The sequence below is a fragment of the Leptodactylus fuscus genome, chromosome 1 (assembly GCF_031893055.1).
Source record: "Leptodactylus fuscus isolate aLepFus1 chromosome 1, aLepFus1.hap2, whole genome shotgun sequence".
Taxonomy (NCBI): domain Eukaryota; kingdom Metazoa; phylum Chordata; class Amphibia; order Anura; family Leptodactylidae; genus Leptodactylus; species Leptodactylus fuscus.
The window spans coordinates 233,656,234-233,673,583 of record NC_134265.1 but is presented as its reverse complement, the minus strand read 5'-3'; the positions used below and the strand labels follow the sequence as shown (position 1 = coordinate 233,673,583).

General features: G+C 39.6%; 1 protein-coding gene across 2 annotated transcripts in view; it reads right to left on the bottom strand.

Annotated features, from left to right (window-relative positions):
* Nucleotides 1-853: 853 nt before the first annotated feature.
* The window catches only part of IDUA (alpha-L-iduronidase), an 87,308-nt gene continuing 70,811 nt past the window's right edge, over nucleotides 854-17,350 (bottom strand). For both annotated transcript variants that reach the window (XM_075284321.1, XM_075284331.1), the window contains 9 exons: nucleotides 10,974-11,176; nucleotides 10,326-10,505; nucleotides 5,217-5,433; nucleotides 4,117-4,332; nucleotides 3,048-3,169; nucleotides 2,389-2,514; nucleotides 1,994-2,070; nucleotides 1,793-1,893; nucleotides 854-1,234 (listed from right to left, as the gene is read on the bottom strand). In XM_075284321.1, the coding sequence (XP_075140422.1) occupies nucleotides 1,134-1,234; nucleotides 1,793-1,893; nucleotides 1,994-2,070; nucleotides 2,389-2,514; nucleotides 3,048-3,169; nucleotides 4,117-4,332; nucleotides 5,217-5,433; nucleotides 10,326-10,505; nucleotides 10,974-11,176 (1,343 nt within the window). In that variant the 3' untranslated portion in view covers nucleotides 854-1,133. The remainder of the gene's footprint in view (nucleotides 1,235-1,792; nucleotides 1,894-1,993; nucleotides 2,071-2,388; nucleotides 2,515-3,047; nucleotides 3,170-4,116; nucleotides 4,333-5,216; nucleotides 5,434-10,325; nucleotides 10,506-10,973; nucleotides 11,177-17,350) is intronic.

Genomic DNA, 17,350 nt, shown 5'->3' with positions numbered 1-17,350 from the left:
TCTCCGGTATGTTAAGGCTATTGACTAGGCCTGTACCTGACAGGTATCCTCCCATGTAACTACTCCGTATATGTAGAGCAGGCAACCTGTGACTTGCCATTTCAGCCAGGAAACATTAAGTGATGTCAGAGAATGGGGCACATTTTTTTTGGCAACTTCTGAACATTTCAGTAACTTGCATGAATTTTAATACCTGTGGTGTTAAAGGCGGAGGTGTAAAATAAAAATAAAAAAAAAAGCAAACGCATACTCATCTGTCTTTGGCCTGGATGCTGAAGTCCTGCGGCCCACGGGACTAATGAGACCACCTGCTGAGTCCACTGTTTGATCTGATGTGGCGCAGAATTTCCATCATCCAGAGTCTGCCATGAGACTGAACAGATGTGGGCAATGGACAGCAGAGTGCTGGGAAAGATGAGTATATTATTTTTCTATTTCACACCTCCTATGGCCACTACAGGGGTTGGTCCAATTCCTGGACAACTCCTTTAAGAGACTATAGTATGTACAACTTAGAATTAAGGGGACAGAGTTAACAAACCTGGTATGTTACATAAACCTAGTAGGTTTATTTTAACAACTGTGAAAACTTCCTCACCTTTTCACTTGTATTGTAGGCCATATATAGATTCCCAGCAGAGTGGGACAGTGACAAATTAGATTAGAAACATATTTTCGGATTGTGCAACACTGGAAATCCTATAATATCACTTACGTATTTTATTAAACTAAGGCTCTGCTTACATCTGTGTCGAAGGCTCAGTGAAGATGATATGTCACTTATAATGTGGTGCCTGCCATGCAATGGATGTAGCACCTCATAATATTTGCTTTTTCTAATCTAAGTCACTCATTTAAGTTCTATGTAAATATATACATGTATAATTCTATACAATACAGTATCAGTGATGCTATAAAGGGGATATTTTGTCTTTGGTGTTAATGACCAAATACGATGATCGGCAACTCAACTCACTTTGAAGTCTTTCAATTTGCATGAGCGTTACTTTTGACAGAATTAGAGGCCTGTTAGCATTTATATGTAGTAATGCTGCCTGGAAAGCATACATTAACGCCAAAACAACGCCAAAAAATACACATTTTTATGAAAGTCACAGTTTTTATAGAGCCTTCTAAAATAATTCTGTATACACTTTAGAAACACTAAAGGGTCCTGGAATATCCCAGTAGTTAACAGCTCGCACTCTGTAAGATCCAGACACTGTGGCGCTTTCTGAAAATGAAAAGAAAAAGTTGTTAGCCACATGGTCTCGTCACTATAGGGCCACTAAATCAAATGCTTCTCTACGGTATATTGTTCCATGTAACACCATCTCTCTCTATATATATATTTATACATGTATGATCATTTATATGAACTTTGTACATTATTTCTAATGAGAGGTCAATTAACTTAGCAGTATATTTTTGGATTGTGAGAGGAATCTGGAGTATCATAAAAAAATAAAAAATAAAAACACTATACAGGAAGAGCTTGACAACCTCTGGTATATATTCAATTCATCTTATAAACATTTAGATGCCACATTTTTGCTTTGCCGAATTCTTTCAGATAAATCCATTTGTGAACCAACCTATGAAATCTAAGAAGACTAATGTAATAAATTAATATATTTGTGGCCAGTTTTAGTCATCCACAAAGGCTAATATTTATCAAAGCAATCTGGCTGCCTTGGTAAGTCCACATACTAAGCCTACAAAACAGGCTGTCATCATATACATTTGCACCCTATAATAACGCATTGTGATAACCATATAAATAGCTACATACCAGGGCTATAAATGAATAAAGTAAAAAATATATTCCTTGTGTTTATTCTTCTATAGTTAAAACCATCATAAGAAAACTCCACTTCATATGTCTTTAAACATCTGTAAAAGAACCAGGAACAAACAAATGAATATGAAATAATGCAAAATATTAATAAAATGAATAAACAGGATCTTCTTAGGATCTGAAAGGTGCACATACCGTGATACCACATAAGCATCGCTCCAGACTACTCCCACTTGTCCTCTAAAAAGAGGAATAAAATATAGTCCTGTGACCTTTGAAGAAAACAAAAAACAATGGTTGGTGAAATATGTTTTTTTTTAGTCCAATCTCCCCTCCGTTAAAGAGCACAGTGTGAAGGATCTATTATGTCAATATATATATATATATATATATATATATATATATATATATATATATATAGTTTAAGTGGACCAGATGTAAGGCAGGTATAAACGACATTTCAAATCTGTAAAAACGTTTTTTACAGACAGAAAACATTTAAAAACACTTAGTGTAAACACAGCATTTTCATTTACCTGTCAAATAGAATGTTTTACTCTAAAATGGAAGCCATATTTGGTCACTCTCACCTTTCCAGGAGGCGAATGAGGCTGTCCACATATATGAACAAGAAGTACTGAAGGAACTGGAAGTTGTAGTTTCAGAACCAGATCACCATCTTTCGGGAATATATTAGGACCTTCCATGATTGGATCCTTAAAAAAGATATCAAGAGGCATAAGATCAATTACAAATCAACATTTGTAACATAATAGGGTAAACCATGTTGCAAAATCAGGTTTGGAAAGCTGGACAACTTGTGACACATGCGCCCTTCTTTTCCTCCTAGACATTTACAGATACAACTGTATATAATTATGAAAACCACCATTACTCTTAGTTGAACTCTCATGAATATATTAGCCTTTAGGGTATCTTTTCAGCTGGCCTGTTCCTTCTGGCATTGCGCCTACTGAAGTCACTATGTTGAAAAAGGAGGCTCAGCCACTATGGTAGGGACCCTTCAAAATACATTCGTTATATTAGAGCTGAAGCCCTATTCACTAATATGCTGTGTTGACACATTGCTGATCCTGTGCCGCATGATAACTCGGGTGATTCTAGTACTTAGAGACCACTGTTACGTACCACTTATTGGCAATAATACAAATAGATTCTCTACAAATATAAATGCAGATATTTTTCATTTGATTTTAAATACTGTAAAAGCCGTTCTACAAGTTTTTACCTCTGTATCACGTATGTGTTTAAAATCTTCGACGGAAGGGAAATCTGGACTCCCAGCCTTTTGCCATTCCATAAATGGATTTGTTAACATGTTATCCATGTAGTATGTGACATACACAAGATCTGAAACAGAGCAGGGTTTCAGACTCAGATAATGAAATACATTATTTATTGGAGTAAAAAAATATCTGTACTGTACTCTAGAGAGGATCTGCCAGTTCTGTCATATGTCTGCTTTAGCGACTACTTCAACACGCATTCAACATGAACTGTCATTGTACAGTGTGACAATGGGCACATTTTATAATCTCAGGCTATGTTCACATCTGTTAAGGAATAAGCAAATAAACAGCAAAAATGTAACTTTTATTAATGGGTGCAACAAATCAACAATTACACTGCAACTGGAACTGATTCACTGAAGCAGGATTCTCATATGTTCTCCATCCACCGTAAGTCCATTTTAAGTTGTTTTAAGGATGTAAGTGTTCCCTTGTAGACATAGTCTCAGACTCCATTATCCTCCTCTGGTCTGATGTCCATCCCTATGTTTAGTCATCGCACTTAGACAATTGCAGTGTAATTGTTGATTTTTTTTGCACCCATTTTTATATTATCGTTGTTTATTTGCGTATTGTTTCACATTTTGTTCCTAAACCCCAACCCATTCAACTATATAGTTTTAATATATTCACATCTGCATCAGTCTCCATAAAGTGTCTGCCAAAAAGGACAAGAGGCGTGTCTTTCTTCATCCTGCAATTTCAGTTAAAAACAACAGATACTGAACAGACCCCATTATAGTCAAGGTATCGTATGTGTCCACTCTTTTAGTGGTGTATTGTTCTGTTTCTCTGATGGACCAGAACAACCTGATGCAAATGTGAACAAAGGTTCAGACTGTATAGGGACACTCCTTTGGGTAACACCTGGTGGTCTTCATACTACTTGTAGGTTGCCCTATGATGCATTTAAGTAGGCTTGGTAAAATAAATAAATTAATATATACATAAATAAGATGACATTAACAATCATTAACAAGGGGGGTGATGATGGAACTTTTTTGTCACCTTTTGACTTTGGAAAATTTGTCAGATTTAGTGTTACGAAATTAATGTCAGTTGAAGTTCTGTTGTCATCTGAAGAATAAAGGACTATTGCTGACTGCCAGCTATCAGTCTGATCTCCGTCCTTTGGTTCATGCACACTTGCTATGACCCCAAGAGTACTATCGTTGCTGGATGTATCCACGTCCCTGACAATGTAAGTGGAAATCTCTGTTTCTCCTGCAAAACAATAAACATTATTTTATTCAATTTATTGTTTTACATCACTTTATTACTATATATGACTATAATACATTAACTAGAATATTTGTGCTCAAATAGCTTCCTCATACTCAGCATAGTGAAGACACATATCTCAATATGTCTGTCATATCAAAAAAAGTGAAAGGATAAATAATTTTGAGACTTGCTATACACTCGCCAACAGCTAACCTTCCTGAATTCCCCCTCCTATACACACACACTTGGCTGAGTGTGCCTATATTCTGAATAGAAAAGATGGAAGAACGTTGCTGGCAAACACCTCTCGTGATAGATTATCCTCACTGAATTTAGAAGAACCGGACTTGTAGAAATCCAGAAGCCCAAGCCTCTCCCATCTACCATCAAAGAAGATGGCTATATATATATATATATATATATATATATATATATATATATATATATATATTAGATGGATGGCCAGATTTGTCAAAATCTGTGGGTTTTTGCCAGTATTAAACTAATGTCTATGGCCAACATTTCTCTTATGTGACAGAACCTGAATAAACACAGCTGTGACTGCTTGAAGTACTTTGCTCTCCATGATTCATGCGGATACCGCGCAGAAAACACATGGACCCCATTATAGTCTATGGGGTCCATGTGCTTTCTTTGCTAATCACTTTTTAATGCGTTCGGTATTCTGTTCGGGGGGTCCTGAAGTGGACTCCCCGAACGGAATACCGAACGCACATGTGAACCAGGCCTTACACATTCTGGAACCTGCTGAACACTTTCCATGTTGGGGCAGCATCTGAGTCCTCAATAATATTATTTAGCATCTCATTGACTAATACAATCTCATGACATAAATATTTGTAAGCAACTAGCCACACACATACCTAGTAAAGCCAGCAAGCCCATTACGGTTAACACTGGTTTTCTCACCATCTGGACATGTGGGGGCTTAGTGTTGTTCATCTGGAATCTTGCTGTCAGTGTCCTCTGAGTGAAGTAGTGAGGGTAATAGTTCATGAAGGCATTATCATTACTTAGCAAGCTGTAGTTCATGCTGAGGTTTCCATCTGCGTGCATGAAATCCAGGTGCTGATCTATTACCTAAATACAAAATATACAACATAGGTACAGTATATGCAGACATGAAAAACAGGAAAGTATATTCCTATCTAGGTTATTATAAATATATGATACTTATAACTTCCAGTATATTTTATATAACACACCGCTGCATTATAATTCAATATTTCACAACGTTGCTGCCGGAGGATTCAGCACAGAGAACCAAAGACTCATTACTCTTAGAATTCTGTTTTATATACTTTACTATGACCTTACAAAAATTCTGAACTTCATGAACAATCGAGCCCCTTAGGCACCAAAATGCTGTATACCAGAAGAGTAGTTGTTTCTCCACATTGAGGTTTGTGAATTGAGCCGACTACAGCAGCGTACATGTATACCGTAGTGCCATAAAACAGCACTGTATTCCTGAATTCTATGAAGTGACGTCATCTATAAGAACCAAACTCTACTAACGTTAATCCTTTAATAGGCTTACTTCTCTGCTAATCAGATGATGAAAAGATTCTTAACAATACGGTGTGGTAGCCTTCTCCTTAAGGAGATAAACGCTTACCCTACACTGTACACCTGACTGGAACTAAACATGCACACAAGCATTTTGTATTCACATGTACCATTTTTGGTGTAGTTTTGGGAGTTTTTGCAATAATTTACATTTTTTGTAAAAAGAAATAACATATGCCATATTGTACAAATTGCAGAAGACATGGTACACGTGAATACAGCCTATGGGGGCGTTCACACTTGTGCCCTGTGTCATTCTGCCGGGTTTCCGTCCTCAGCCCTGGAGAAACTGAACAGGGGACGGCTTGCAAACTGCTGGTGTCCGCCTGCAGCCTCTCCGTGGTGAAACCGTTTTTTTTTTTGGCCAGACATAAAGTCGGACATGCAGGACTTGTGTCCGTCCAAAAAAGCAGTTTGCTTTAAAAACTGTCCACTAGGAAGCCGCTCCCTTTCCAGTTTCACTGGGACTGAGGACAGAAACCCGGCAGAATGACACAGGGCGCACAGGGGTGCAAGTATGAATGACTCCTTAGACCTCATGCTGACCCATTCATTGCCACATACACTAAACTGTGTATTTTCATGGTCCTGTGTATGGGGACGCATGTAAAACTCAGGACAGGTCCGGTTCCTATTCACTGACCTCAATGATTGTCATCCATCACAGCCCAGCATCATGCACATGATCATGTGCATGTCGCTTAAATCAAATGTCAGTGTTTGGTCACTGACTTGCATCAATGTTTGCATGCCAAAACCAAGAAGGGGTCAAAGACACAGACCAGGTGCAATATTGTTCATTTATATAGGTACCCTTCTTTACTGCCATGTAGTCAGCACTCCTAGTTTTGGCTCACTATACTGATTCCCTGATGCATATCACTGACCAAGTGTGATTAAGGTGTTAATGAAAGCTCACATTTTGTTCAGTAAAAGGTGCTATAAAGACAGTCAATACATTACACTGGGTTCACCCCAGTGCTTGTATTATGTTTGTGGATTCCATTCCCCTCTTTCCATAAAAACTGCGGAGAGAAAAGTGCTGCAAGGCTTTTTGGGTGGAAACAGAGCAGAAACCACACAGACCCCATTATAGTCTCTGGGGTCTACGAATTTCCTAAGGTAGCCGCTTTTTTATGCAGTTTAGGTTTCCATTCAGGAGGTCCCCAAATGAACCCCTGAATGGAAACCCAAACATAGGTATGAACCGAGCCTTACCTGTATCTTGGTTTGTCTGGTTATGACATACATTATTTTAAATATTTCCTCATAAAGGTTATGTTTTATTTATTTATCTTATCTACCAGTTTTGAGAGGTCCATCAATTAGTTCCCCAGTTTCTCTGTACGATTTGAGATAGCGCCGTGTATGTAGGTATACACATCTCTGTGTTAATCCTTGAGGTTTACATAACATAATTCAATGAAAGCTCCATTCTCCTGAATACATCATATTACCTATATACAGTCCTATGAAAAAGTTTGGGCACCCCTATTAATCTTAATCATTTTTAGTTCTAAATATTTTGGTGTTTGCAACAGCCATTTCAGTTTGATATATCTAATAACTGATGGACACAGTAATATTTCAGGATTGAAATGAGGTTTATTGTACTAACAGAAAATGCGCAATATGCATTAAACCAAAATTTGACCGGTGCAAAAATATGGGCACCTCAACAGAAAAGTGACATTAATATTTAGTACATCCTCCTTTTGCAAAGATAACAGCCTCTAGTCACTTCCTGTAGCTTTTAATCAGTTCCTGGATCCTGGATGAAGGTATTTTGGACCATTTCTTTCTACAAAACAATTCAAGTTCAGTTAAGTTTGATGGTCGCCGAACATGGACAGCCCGCTCTCAAATGATCTGAAAACAAAGATTGTTCAACATAGTTGTTCAGGGGAAGGATACAGAAAGTTGTCTCAGAGATTTAACCTGTCAGTTTCCACTGTGAGGAACATAGTAAGGAAATGGAAGACCACAGGGACAGTTCTTGTTAAGCCCAGAAGTGGCAGGCCAAGAAAAATATCAGAAAGGCAGAGAAGAAGAATGGTGAGAACAGTCAAGGACAATCCACAGACCACCTCCAAAGAGCTGCAGCATCATCTTGCTGCAGATGGTGTCACTGTGCATCGGTCAACTATACAGCGCACTTTGCACAAATAGAAGCTGTATGGGAGAGTGATGAGAAAGAAGCCGTTTCTGCACGTACGCCACAAATAGAGTTGCCTGAGGTATGAAAAAGCACATTTGGACAAGGCAGCTTCATTTTGGAAACAAAAATTGAGTTGTTTGGTTATAAAAAAAAGGCGTTATGCATGGCGTCCAAAAAGAAACAGCATTCCAAGAAAAACACATGCTACCCACTGTAAAATTTGGTGGAGGTTCCATCATGCTTTGGGGCTGTGTGGCCAATGCCGGCATCGGGAATCTTGTTAAAGTTGAGGGTCACATGGATTCCACTCAGTATCAGCAGATTCTTGAGAATAATGTTCAAGAATCAGTGACGAAGTTGAAGTTACATCGGGGATGGATATTTCAGCAAGACAATGATCCAAAACAGCGATCCAAATCCTCAGGCATTCATGCAGAGGAACAATTACAATGTTCTGGAATGGCCATCCCAGTCCCCAGACCTGAATATCATTGAACATCTGTGGGATGATTTGAAGCGGGCTGTCCATGCTCGGCGACCATCTAACTTAACTGAACTTGAATTGTTTGTCCAAAATACCTTTATCCAGGAACTGATTAAAAGCTACAGGAAGTGACTAGAGGCTGTTATCTTTGCAAAAGGAGGATGTACTAAATATTAATGTCACTTTTCTGTTGAGGTGCCCATACTTTTGCACCGGTCAAATTTTGGTTTAATGCATATTGCGCATTTTCTGTTAGTACAATAAACCTCATTTCAATCCTGAAATATTACTGTGTCCATCAGTTATTAGATATATCAAACTGAAATGGCTGTTGCAAATACCAAAATATTTAGAACTAAAAATGATTAAGATTAATAGGGGTGCCCAAACTTTTTCATAGGACTGTACATAGAGTCCACTAACAAAAACAATGCTAAGGTAAAAGACTGAGAAATTCATGTTTTAATGGCCCTGGTGCCGTAATCCTGGATGTCCAGGCGGTGTGATCTTTATGCACAGTTCTCTGTGCCCTTTGCACTGAATAATCCCCAGTTTCTTACTGCTGGTTTGAGTGGTGGCTCCAGTGTCCACCCAGGAGACAACTAGAACCATCATTTATAGGAAAGGGGTTGGGTAACATTCAGTAGAGAGCCAGAGGCACTGTATACAGAGGGGCTGTCTCCTGGACACTTGTGTTTTAGGCACCAGGGAAATTAAAACATGGATTTCTCAGTCATGCAATCTGCACTGTGTAGCAATGTCAGCAGTTTTGAGTTCAACATTGCTGACAGATTACTTATAAAGTAAAATTTGAGTTATTGTGGCAGAATCAGTTGCAAAACACTGATCATTACAATCAAAAATTAATAATGCTAGTCATCCCTCCACTTTACTTTAAAAAGGTTTTGGCTCATAACAAAGGAACACATAAAATCTAGAGACTCCATTAGGCTAAGGCCCCACGTTCCAGAAAAGCAGCTTTTTTTGTTGCAGATTTTGTTGCGTTTTTTGAGCCATAGTCAGGACTGGATTTAGCAGAAGAGAGAAGTTTAAGAACTTTTTATAGAGTTTCCATTCCTTTTGTAGCCATTCTTGGCTTTGGCTCAAAAAACTGCAACAAAATCTGCAACAAAAAAACCCTGCATTTCCCCAACATGGGGCCTTAGCCTTAGATTTCCTAAATGGCACTAAATGACCCACAGCATGTACACATTTGTGGGTCTCAAAGAGAATACATCATCATAAAATTACCTTTTTCATATCAATGTATTATGTTAAACATATATTTAAAGATTTTTATACCTTCTTTATCTATAGTTAAGCAATTTGAAAATCATGCTGTTTCACTCTAGCCACTTAGCCTAATAATAAACTAAATAACAGATAGCAATGCTAAATCCACCTTTGTTCACTGTCAGGTTTTAAAGGGAATCAAGCTCCAAAATCACTTCTAAACCACATATATACTGCGCCAACAATAGCATATAATTGGTTTAGCAACAAATTTGGTGGTTATAGACTACCTTTACCTGGTACAAAAAATATAGGTGATAAATTGCCTTTAATAGAGAGATATTGCATTACTTGAACACTACTGAATGAAACATAATAGGAACTGCTGCTTACCAAGAAACCTGAACTAGTGATATATCAGTACACTGATCATTACAATCAAAAATTAATAATGCTACTCTTCCCTCCAGCAGTACTACTACTGGTATACTTATATCGCACAATAAACATATGATATCATAGTCATACCTTTACTACCATGGCTGCATATGTAACATCTCCTCTCCAAGACTGCGGTGTGGACCAACCTACCAGAGGATCAGCCTCATCATTGTATATAGGAATAGGTTTGAACTGCGGAAACCGTTGTTGAATTTCACTAACAGTGTCGATTTCCTGCTCCAAAATGCGATGGGAGCTTCCTCCACCCTATAACATAAAAAACCTTGTTTTCATTCTGTCACTCCTATTTCCTCATTCATTGTAAGCTCTTTTGAGCAGGACCTTCATTCCCACTGTCAAAAATGATAAATAATGTATTAGTCTGTGTCTCATTATTACTCAAATGTCCGTTTTTGACTATATGTCGGTGCTATATATAAATAGAATGATGATTATTATAATGCAGTGTCACTGTTGCGACACAAGAGGGCAATCAAATAAAGGGATAGTATGGTGGACATTTACATTGAGCAACTTATACAAATATAGCTTCATAACAGTAAAATATATTGTAAAACGGAGCAGGCAAAGATATGAACATGAACATACATAACCAGCCATTATAAATCTTATACAATGATAATTTCCCTACGAATATTTATTTCAACTGCACAAACATTTATAGCATCTAAAATAACACAATAGCAACAGTTGTTTAACCCATATAGTACAAACCTTCTTATGCAGAGCAATGTAGTCCAGTCTCACTCCTGTCTCCCCAGTAAAAATATTGGTACCATTATAACAATGACTTAGTAGACCCCAACAGATGGGTGACTTCGGTGGCGAATGACATGAATCTCCTGGGCCACCAAATTTTAACCGTAGACTGGCTTGTTTCAGTCCTTCAGAGCAAGCATCATAGTAGTTCTGAAAGCCTGTACAAATGAATATGTTTATGGCAGTTACTATCAACAGACATGAACGTGACAAATGCAGCAGTGTAATAAATCTCTACGCAACTGACTAGGAAAAGGTTGTTCCTATCAGTGTATATTACCAGAGTATATACCAAATTAGCAGAGTAATCCATAAAACAGAATTTTGTATATGTTAAATTATATTAGTTAAATAGGCCCCTATTAAATGGGTTTCCCCATGAACATAATTTTGTAGACAACTAAAAGTTAAACATTTTTCAACATATAAATCATTTAAAATTTTGCATAGTTTGAAAGCTTTTCTCTGACCATCTTAGTGGTGACAGTCTGTTGATTTCCTTGATTTTCCTACATTCATATTCTTATTCATTGGCAGTTGATCTAGAGAAAAGACTGTATTCACTAAGATGGTTATGGTTTGGTAGCCCCAAAAATAACTCCTGTCCTGACAAGGGCAGTACCAAATCAGTGATTCTAAAAAATTTAACCTGGTACTCCCTGAAACATACCAAGACATTTCTTCCCTCCAAGGACTCATCAAGGGATTTCATACCGTAGTAAAATGACCATCCTTTGTCCAAGAAGATGTCTACCTGAGGAAGAGACTGACTGGAGAGCAATGACTGCTATGTAACAGCACTTCTCACCATTGTCAGGCTGTGTTGACATGAAGAAATTTGCCGTGGATTTGGCGGTGGATTTTCCCCCCGAATCCAGAGCAGATTCCTCCCAGAATCCGCCTCCCATTGTTTTCAAAGGGATGCATAGATCGCAGCAGGATGCAGAAACAAGAACGTCCTGCTTGATCTTGCCTCAGATTATGCAGCTGATTTAGCCGCGTGATCCGCAACTCAAGACTCCCTCCTGATTAGATCCATTGATCCGGGCCTAAGCAGGAGCGGAAAGCCGCAATGGAATGCTGATGCACTGCATTGGTATTCCATTGCTAGACCACGGCGAAAATACTGGTGACGGAAATTGAAAATATTCTACCAAGTACCTGGGCTACTCATAAATAAAATGTACTTTATAAAATAAAAAAAAATCTTCCTTTGATTTGCAAACTACTATAATGCACAGTGATCTTACTCTCATTGTTATGTTGGGTTGGAGAACCCTATCACAGGCACCATCCCTATTTCAGAGTGCTGTAGCCTTGGTATCCACCTTAACCCATTTCTCACCTTGGACCAGCACCTCATACCTACTTGATGTCATCTAACACCTTCTCCTATAACTCAGAGGAAACAACTTGGATCATATAGAATGTAACAAGCACCAACCACTTTCTACACATTCCTGCATTGGAATTATGCTCTAAGGACATCACTGGAATTGCATTGTGCAACCCTCACCGAGTGCTACAAAAAACAAGGAATTCCAGGTGAACTCCGCTGCAACAAATCCCATGTGGACTCTGCTTCATTAAAGATTTGCAAGAAATTTTTAAATATACTCAAACATTCTCAGTTGACCTCATTCTATTGACAGTGAAAACATTATAGCATACAATAGGAGAACTACATACCAAATTGAATAACAAAGAGCAAAAACTGAATAATACTCTTCCCAGCTATGAATGGACATCACTGAAGAACAACCTTGAACAGACCATAATAAAATTTAGTACATCCAGCAAAAAAAAAAGAAACAAAATTTGTTAGAGACACAGATGATTACCTCCAAAATAGAGTTTACAGATGGGAAGAACCGGTTTTGGGAGGACCCTTCCAGCTCTGGCAACAAAACCTCCACAGGCTCCAATAGAAACCATTTTTAGTAAGACGACACTGTACACCCAAACACAGCTCAAAGAACGTCCCACCAGAAGTATCCATGCAGAGGATGACGTGTCCAGACCCGTCATCAATATCTTATCACAGACACTTGCCTGAGACCTGGTTTACATCTGTGTTCGGTATTCTGTTCAGTGAGTCTGCTTGGGGACCCCCTGAACGAAATACCGAACGCATTAAAAATGGTGAGCAAAGAAAGCACACGGACCCCATAGCCTATAATGGGGTCCATGTGTTTTACGCACGATGTCAACACAAATCATGCAGAGAAGAAACTGCTTTTGGCAGTACTTTTCTCTACGCATGATTCGTGCGGACATCATGCGGAAAACACAAGGACCCCATTATAGCCTATGAGGTCCATGTGCTTTCTTTGCTCACCGCTTTTTAATACATTTGGTATTCTGTTTGGGGGGGGTCCTCAAGCGGACTCACTTAACTGAATACCGAATGCAGATGTGAACCAGGCCTGAGTGACTGTCCTGGGAAAAGGTTTGTCTTTCTGCCTTTCCTCCAGCCTGGACACTTTGGATGAGGATTTCTACTGATTTAGTCGCAAAATAAGACTCAAAGTCCATTTTGGTGATAACAGCATGCTACCCTATAGCTCAAAATCATTTCCTATTTTCTCTATCTCTAACCTAGGGAAGGGAATACAAATAAGACCAAATTGGTGAAAAAGAGGAATTTGCTAAGATATTATTTCCAGATTATGCCATTTGGTTACTTTGAAAACCAAATATGAACCTACAGGGAGCTACCTTCCCATAGGTGGCACTTGGAGTAACTTCCTCTTTTTCACCAATGAGGTCTTATTTGTATCCCTTTCCCAGAATTCTTAGCAGGGCATTAATGGTCTAATAAGTCCCTGTACTAGTCTCTCCCTCATGAGAGAAATTACCACTTTTGACTTGTAACCTAATGCTAAGGAACAAAAGTAACTTTAATCCTCCTCAAAATAATCAACTGAAACAAATATCTCCCTGGTGTAAAGGGACATCATTGAATTACTGCACAACATTGCTCATGGGCACCTTAAAGGGGTATTCCAACGTCGCATACTCACCAGTATTCACTGCTGTAAAATCTTCTTTCTTCCTGGTTTCTTGCATCATTTGGTGGGCGGGGTTTCACATGCAACCTGCTGTTTAGCAACGCCCCCAAATTAGCGTGTAGCTCCGCCCACCCATATTGGACTATGAAGTACAGGCAGCAGCAACTCCATTCTGTGTTACATACAGAGACTGCCTGTCTCTGCCATAATGAACACAATTGAATTAGCTAGCCTGACAACTGGGAGAACAGAAGAAATGAAAGCAGCTCCTCTCCTCTATTTGAGTGAAGGGAGGTCACGTGGTGTAGACACAGGAATAGCTAGAAACACAGGCTTGCTCCCGTGCACTTAGCCCCTCCTCCCTCCCCCCTGAGAGCAGGCAGTTATGTTACTTGACTTTTGAGCAGATAAGTCAAGGACTGTGTCCACAATGAAGTGAATAAAGTAAGATGGTGGACAAACAAAGCAGTTTTGCTGAAGCAGTGTATTTAGGAAAAGTCTTAAATCCACATTAACAAGCAGTATAGATAGGATCCTTGTGATGGGACAACCCCTTTAAATACCATTCTGTCACGACCCATGAAGAAACGTTGGCACTTAGGGAATGCAAGAAAACCCTAATTTAATTATTAAAGGGTGTGCATTAGTGGTGTTGGACAAAAATGACTACATACCATTACCATGAGATCCCGCCACCCCGTTCATTAGCATATACCATCTGTACTACATTAGAACACTACATCACGAAGGGAATCACTGACAACAACACCATAGAGTTTCTCACAAATCACCATCACATCACTACATTTTTCTACACCTTACCCAAAATTCATAAAAGGCTCAATAAACCACCCAGATTTCCCATTGAAGCAAGTTCCGATTCCATGGTTTCTCCTCTGTCTATCATATGAGAAAAAATCCTTATACCTCTTGTAAGAACTACACCCTCCTTTCTACTGGATATTCCCCAGTTTATAGACATTCTCCGTTCCCAATCTCCACAGTCCCCTAGTAGTTTACTAGTAATGTATACACATTAATTCATTCAACATGACAAAGGCCTACTGCAGTAGAAAGAGTCCTTACTAGAGATGAGCGAACAGTAAAATGTTCGAGATTCGATATTCGTTTCGAGTAGCCCCTCAATATTCGACTACTCGAATCGAATATCGAACCGTATTATACTCTATGGGGGGAAAATGCTCATTTCAGGGGTAGGCAAGGTTCGATCAAATTATACTTACCAAGTCCACGAGTGAGGGTCGGGCTGGATCCTCCGAGAAGTCTTCTCCGTGCAGCGTCCCCGCGGCGTCTTCCGGCTCTGAATTCACTCTGCGCAGTCAGTTCTGCCCAGGCCCGATGCCTGGGAGAGTGAATTCAGAGCCGGAAGACGCCGCGGGGAAGCTGCATGGAGAAGACTTCTAAAGGTAGGAGAAGAACAAGCGTTCATTGGCCGACTGTATAGCATTCGGCCAATCAATGCTGGTTCTGCATCGAACTTTTCCATTCGAATAGCGAGTGGTACTTGATCGAGTACGAGTATTTCGAATACCGTAGCATTCGATCGAATACCTACTCGATCAAATACTACTCGCTCATCTCTAGTCCTTACGTTACCCCAAATCATGGGGAATCAACAACAATTTTGGTTGGACAAGTTTCCACATTGTACTCACTAACAACCTCTTTTTATACGGGGATGATCGTTTCTTTCAGGTACAATGCATAGCCATGGGATCCAATGTGGCCCTCTTACACAAATATCTATATGGCAATATTCGCGGAACACCACATCTACCCTAAGAAAGATGTTCAACAAAACACTAGATGTTGGCATATATATATCAATGATATTTTTAAGGGGATATTGTCACTCCTTGGGGAGAGACCACCATATAGGTGTGTGGAGACTCATTAAGCCTTTAGTACTCCACTTTGCAAAGGACCATGGGAAGAATATGCAAATCTGTCTTCCCTGATTTAATTAGGAAGTCAGATGCTGCCTCAGTATTGCAAACCAATAGAGGGCGCTCACTGGAATGTGCAAGCCTATCTTCCCTGATGTAGTTGGGAAGACAGAATTCCAGTGAAATAACCCAATAAAGGTTGCTCCCTTTTGCATCATGCACGACCTTCCAAGAGGCCTTTGTTTTGCAATGACTGACAAAAGGAGTGACAATATCCCCTTAACCCTGTCTAAGCCTCTCACCTCTACTAGGTTATAGTCCTCTCTACATCGAGCTGAAGAGATGCAAGTACATCGAAACAGCTGTCCTCGATTGAGAGACTATACCTGGTAATAATCCCAGCGTCATTGCAATGATAGGCTTGCACAGTGCGCTGAATTCACCGATCTGTGCCCGGTGTACCTTACGGTGCCGGTACCGTAGTGCTCTATGGTCAGAAGGGTGTTTCTGACCATTAGCCAGAGACGTCCTTCTGCCTCGCGGCGCCTATCGTGCTGTGCTGTGGAGTGGGGAGGAACGCCCCCTCCCTCTGCTCACAGCGCTCGTCCATAGACGAGTATTATCAGGAGAGGGAGGGGGCGTTCCTCCCCGCTCCACAGTATAGCGCGATAGGCGCCGCGAGGCAGAAGGACGTCTCTGGCTAATGGTCAGAAACGCCCTTCTGACCATAGAGCACTACGGTACCGGCACCGTAAGCTCTGTACACCGGGCACAGATCGGGAAAGCCGACAGTGCGCTGAATTCAGCGCACTGTCGGCTTTCTGGCAGTATATAACACTGCATGTGCCCACAAGTGGTGAAAGGTCCTCTTTAAAGGATTATCTTACCTTATCTTAATATAACTCCTCTTCTTTTCCTTTCACCCTTCCCTTTGTTTATTGCCATCCATTATGTACAATTATTTGTAACTTAATGTGCTATGTGCTGTTGACATTTGCCTTTGCTATGCCAAATTCTTACATCATTTTATGATTAATTTCTACAGATAAGGTTTGAGGAAGGGCTTCGCTCGACTGAACTATTGCCATAAGATCTGCATCACTACCTATGCCCGGCATAACCATAAGTGGATGGTCCTGCACATGTGGCATACCTGAATGATATATGATGTATAGTTTCAAAATTGCTTACAGACTGGTAAAATATTTTACCAAATACCCCTACTACTCATGAATAACATGTACTATATAATAAATGGATCTTTCATTTGCAAGCTACTATAATGTGTGCTGTGATCTTACTCTTATTGTTATATTGGGTTGGAGAACCGTATCTCTGGCACTATCATTTATTTGAGTGTGGTACTTTTGACATCTACCTATGGTAGTATGTTTAGGTCACACTGAATGCTCAC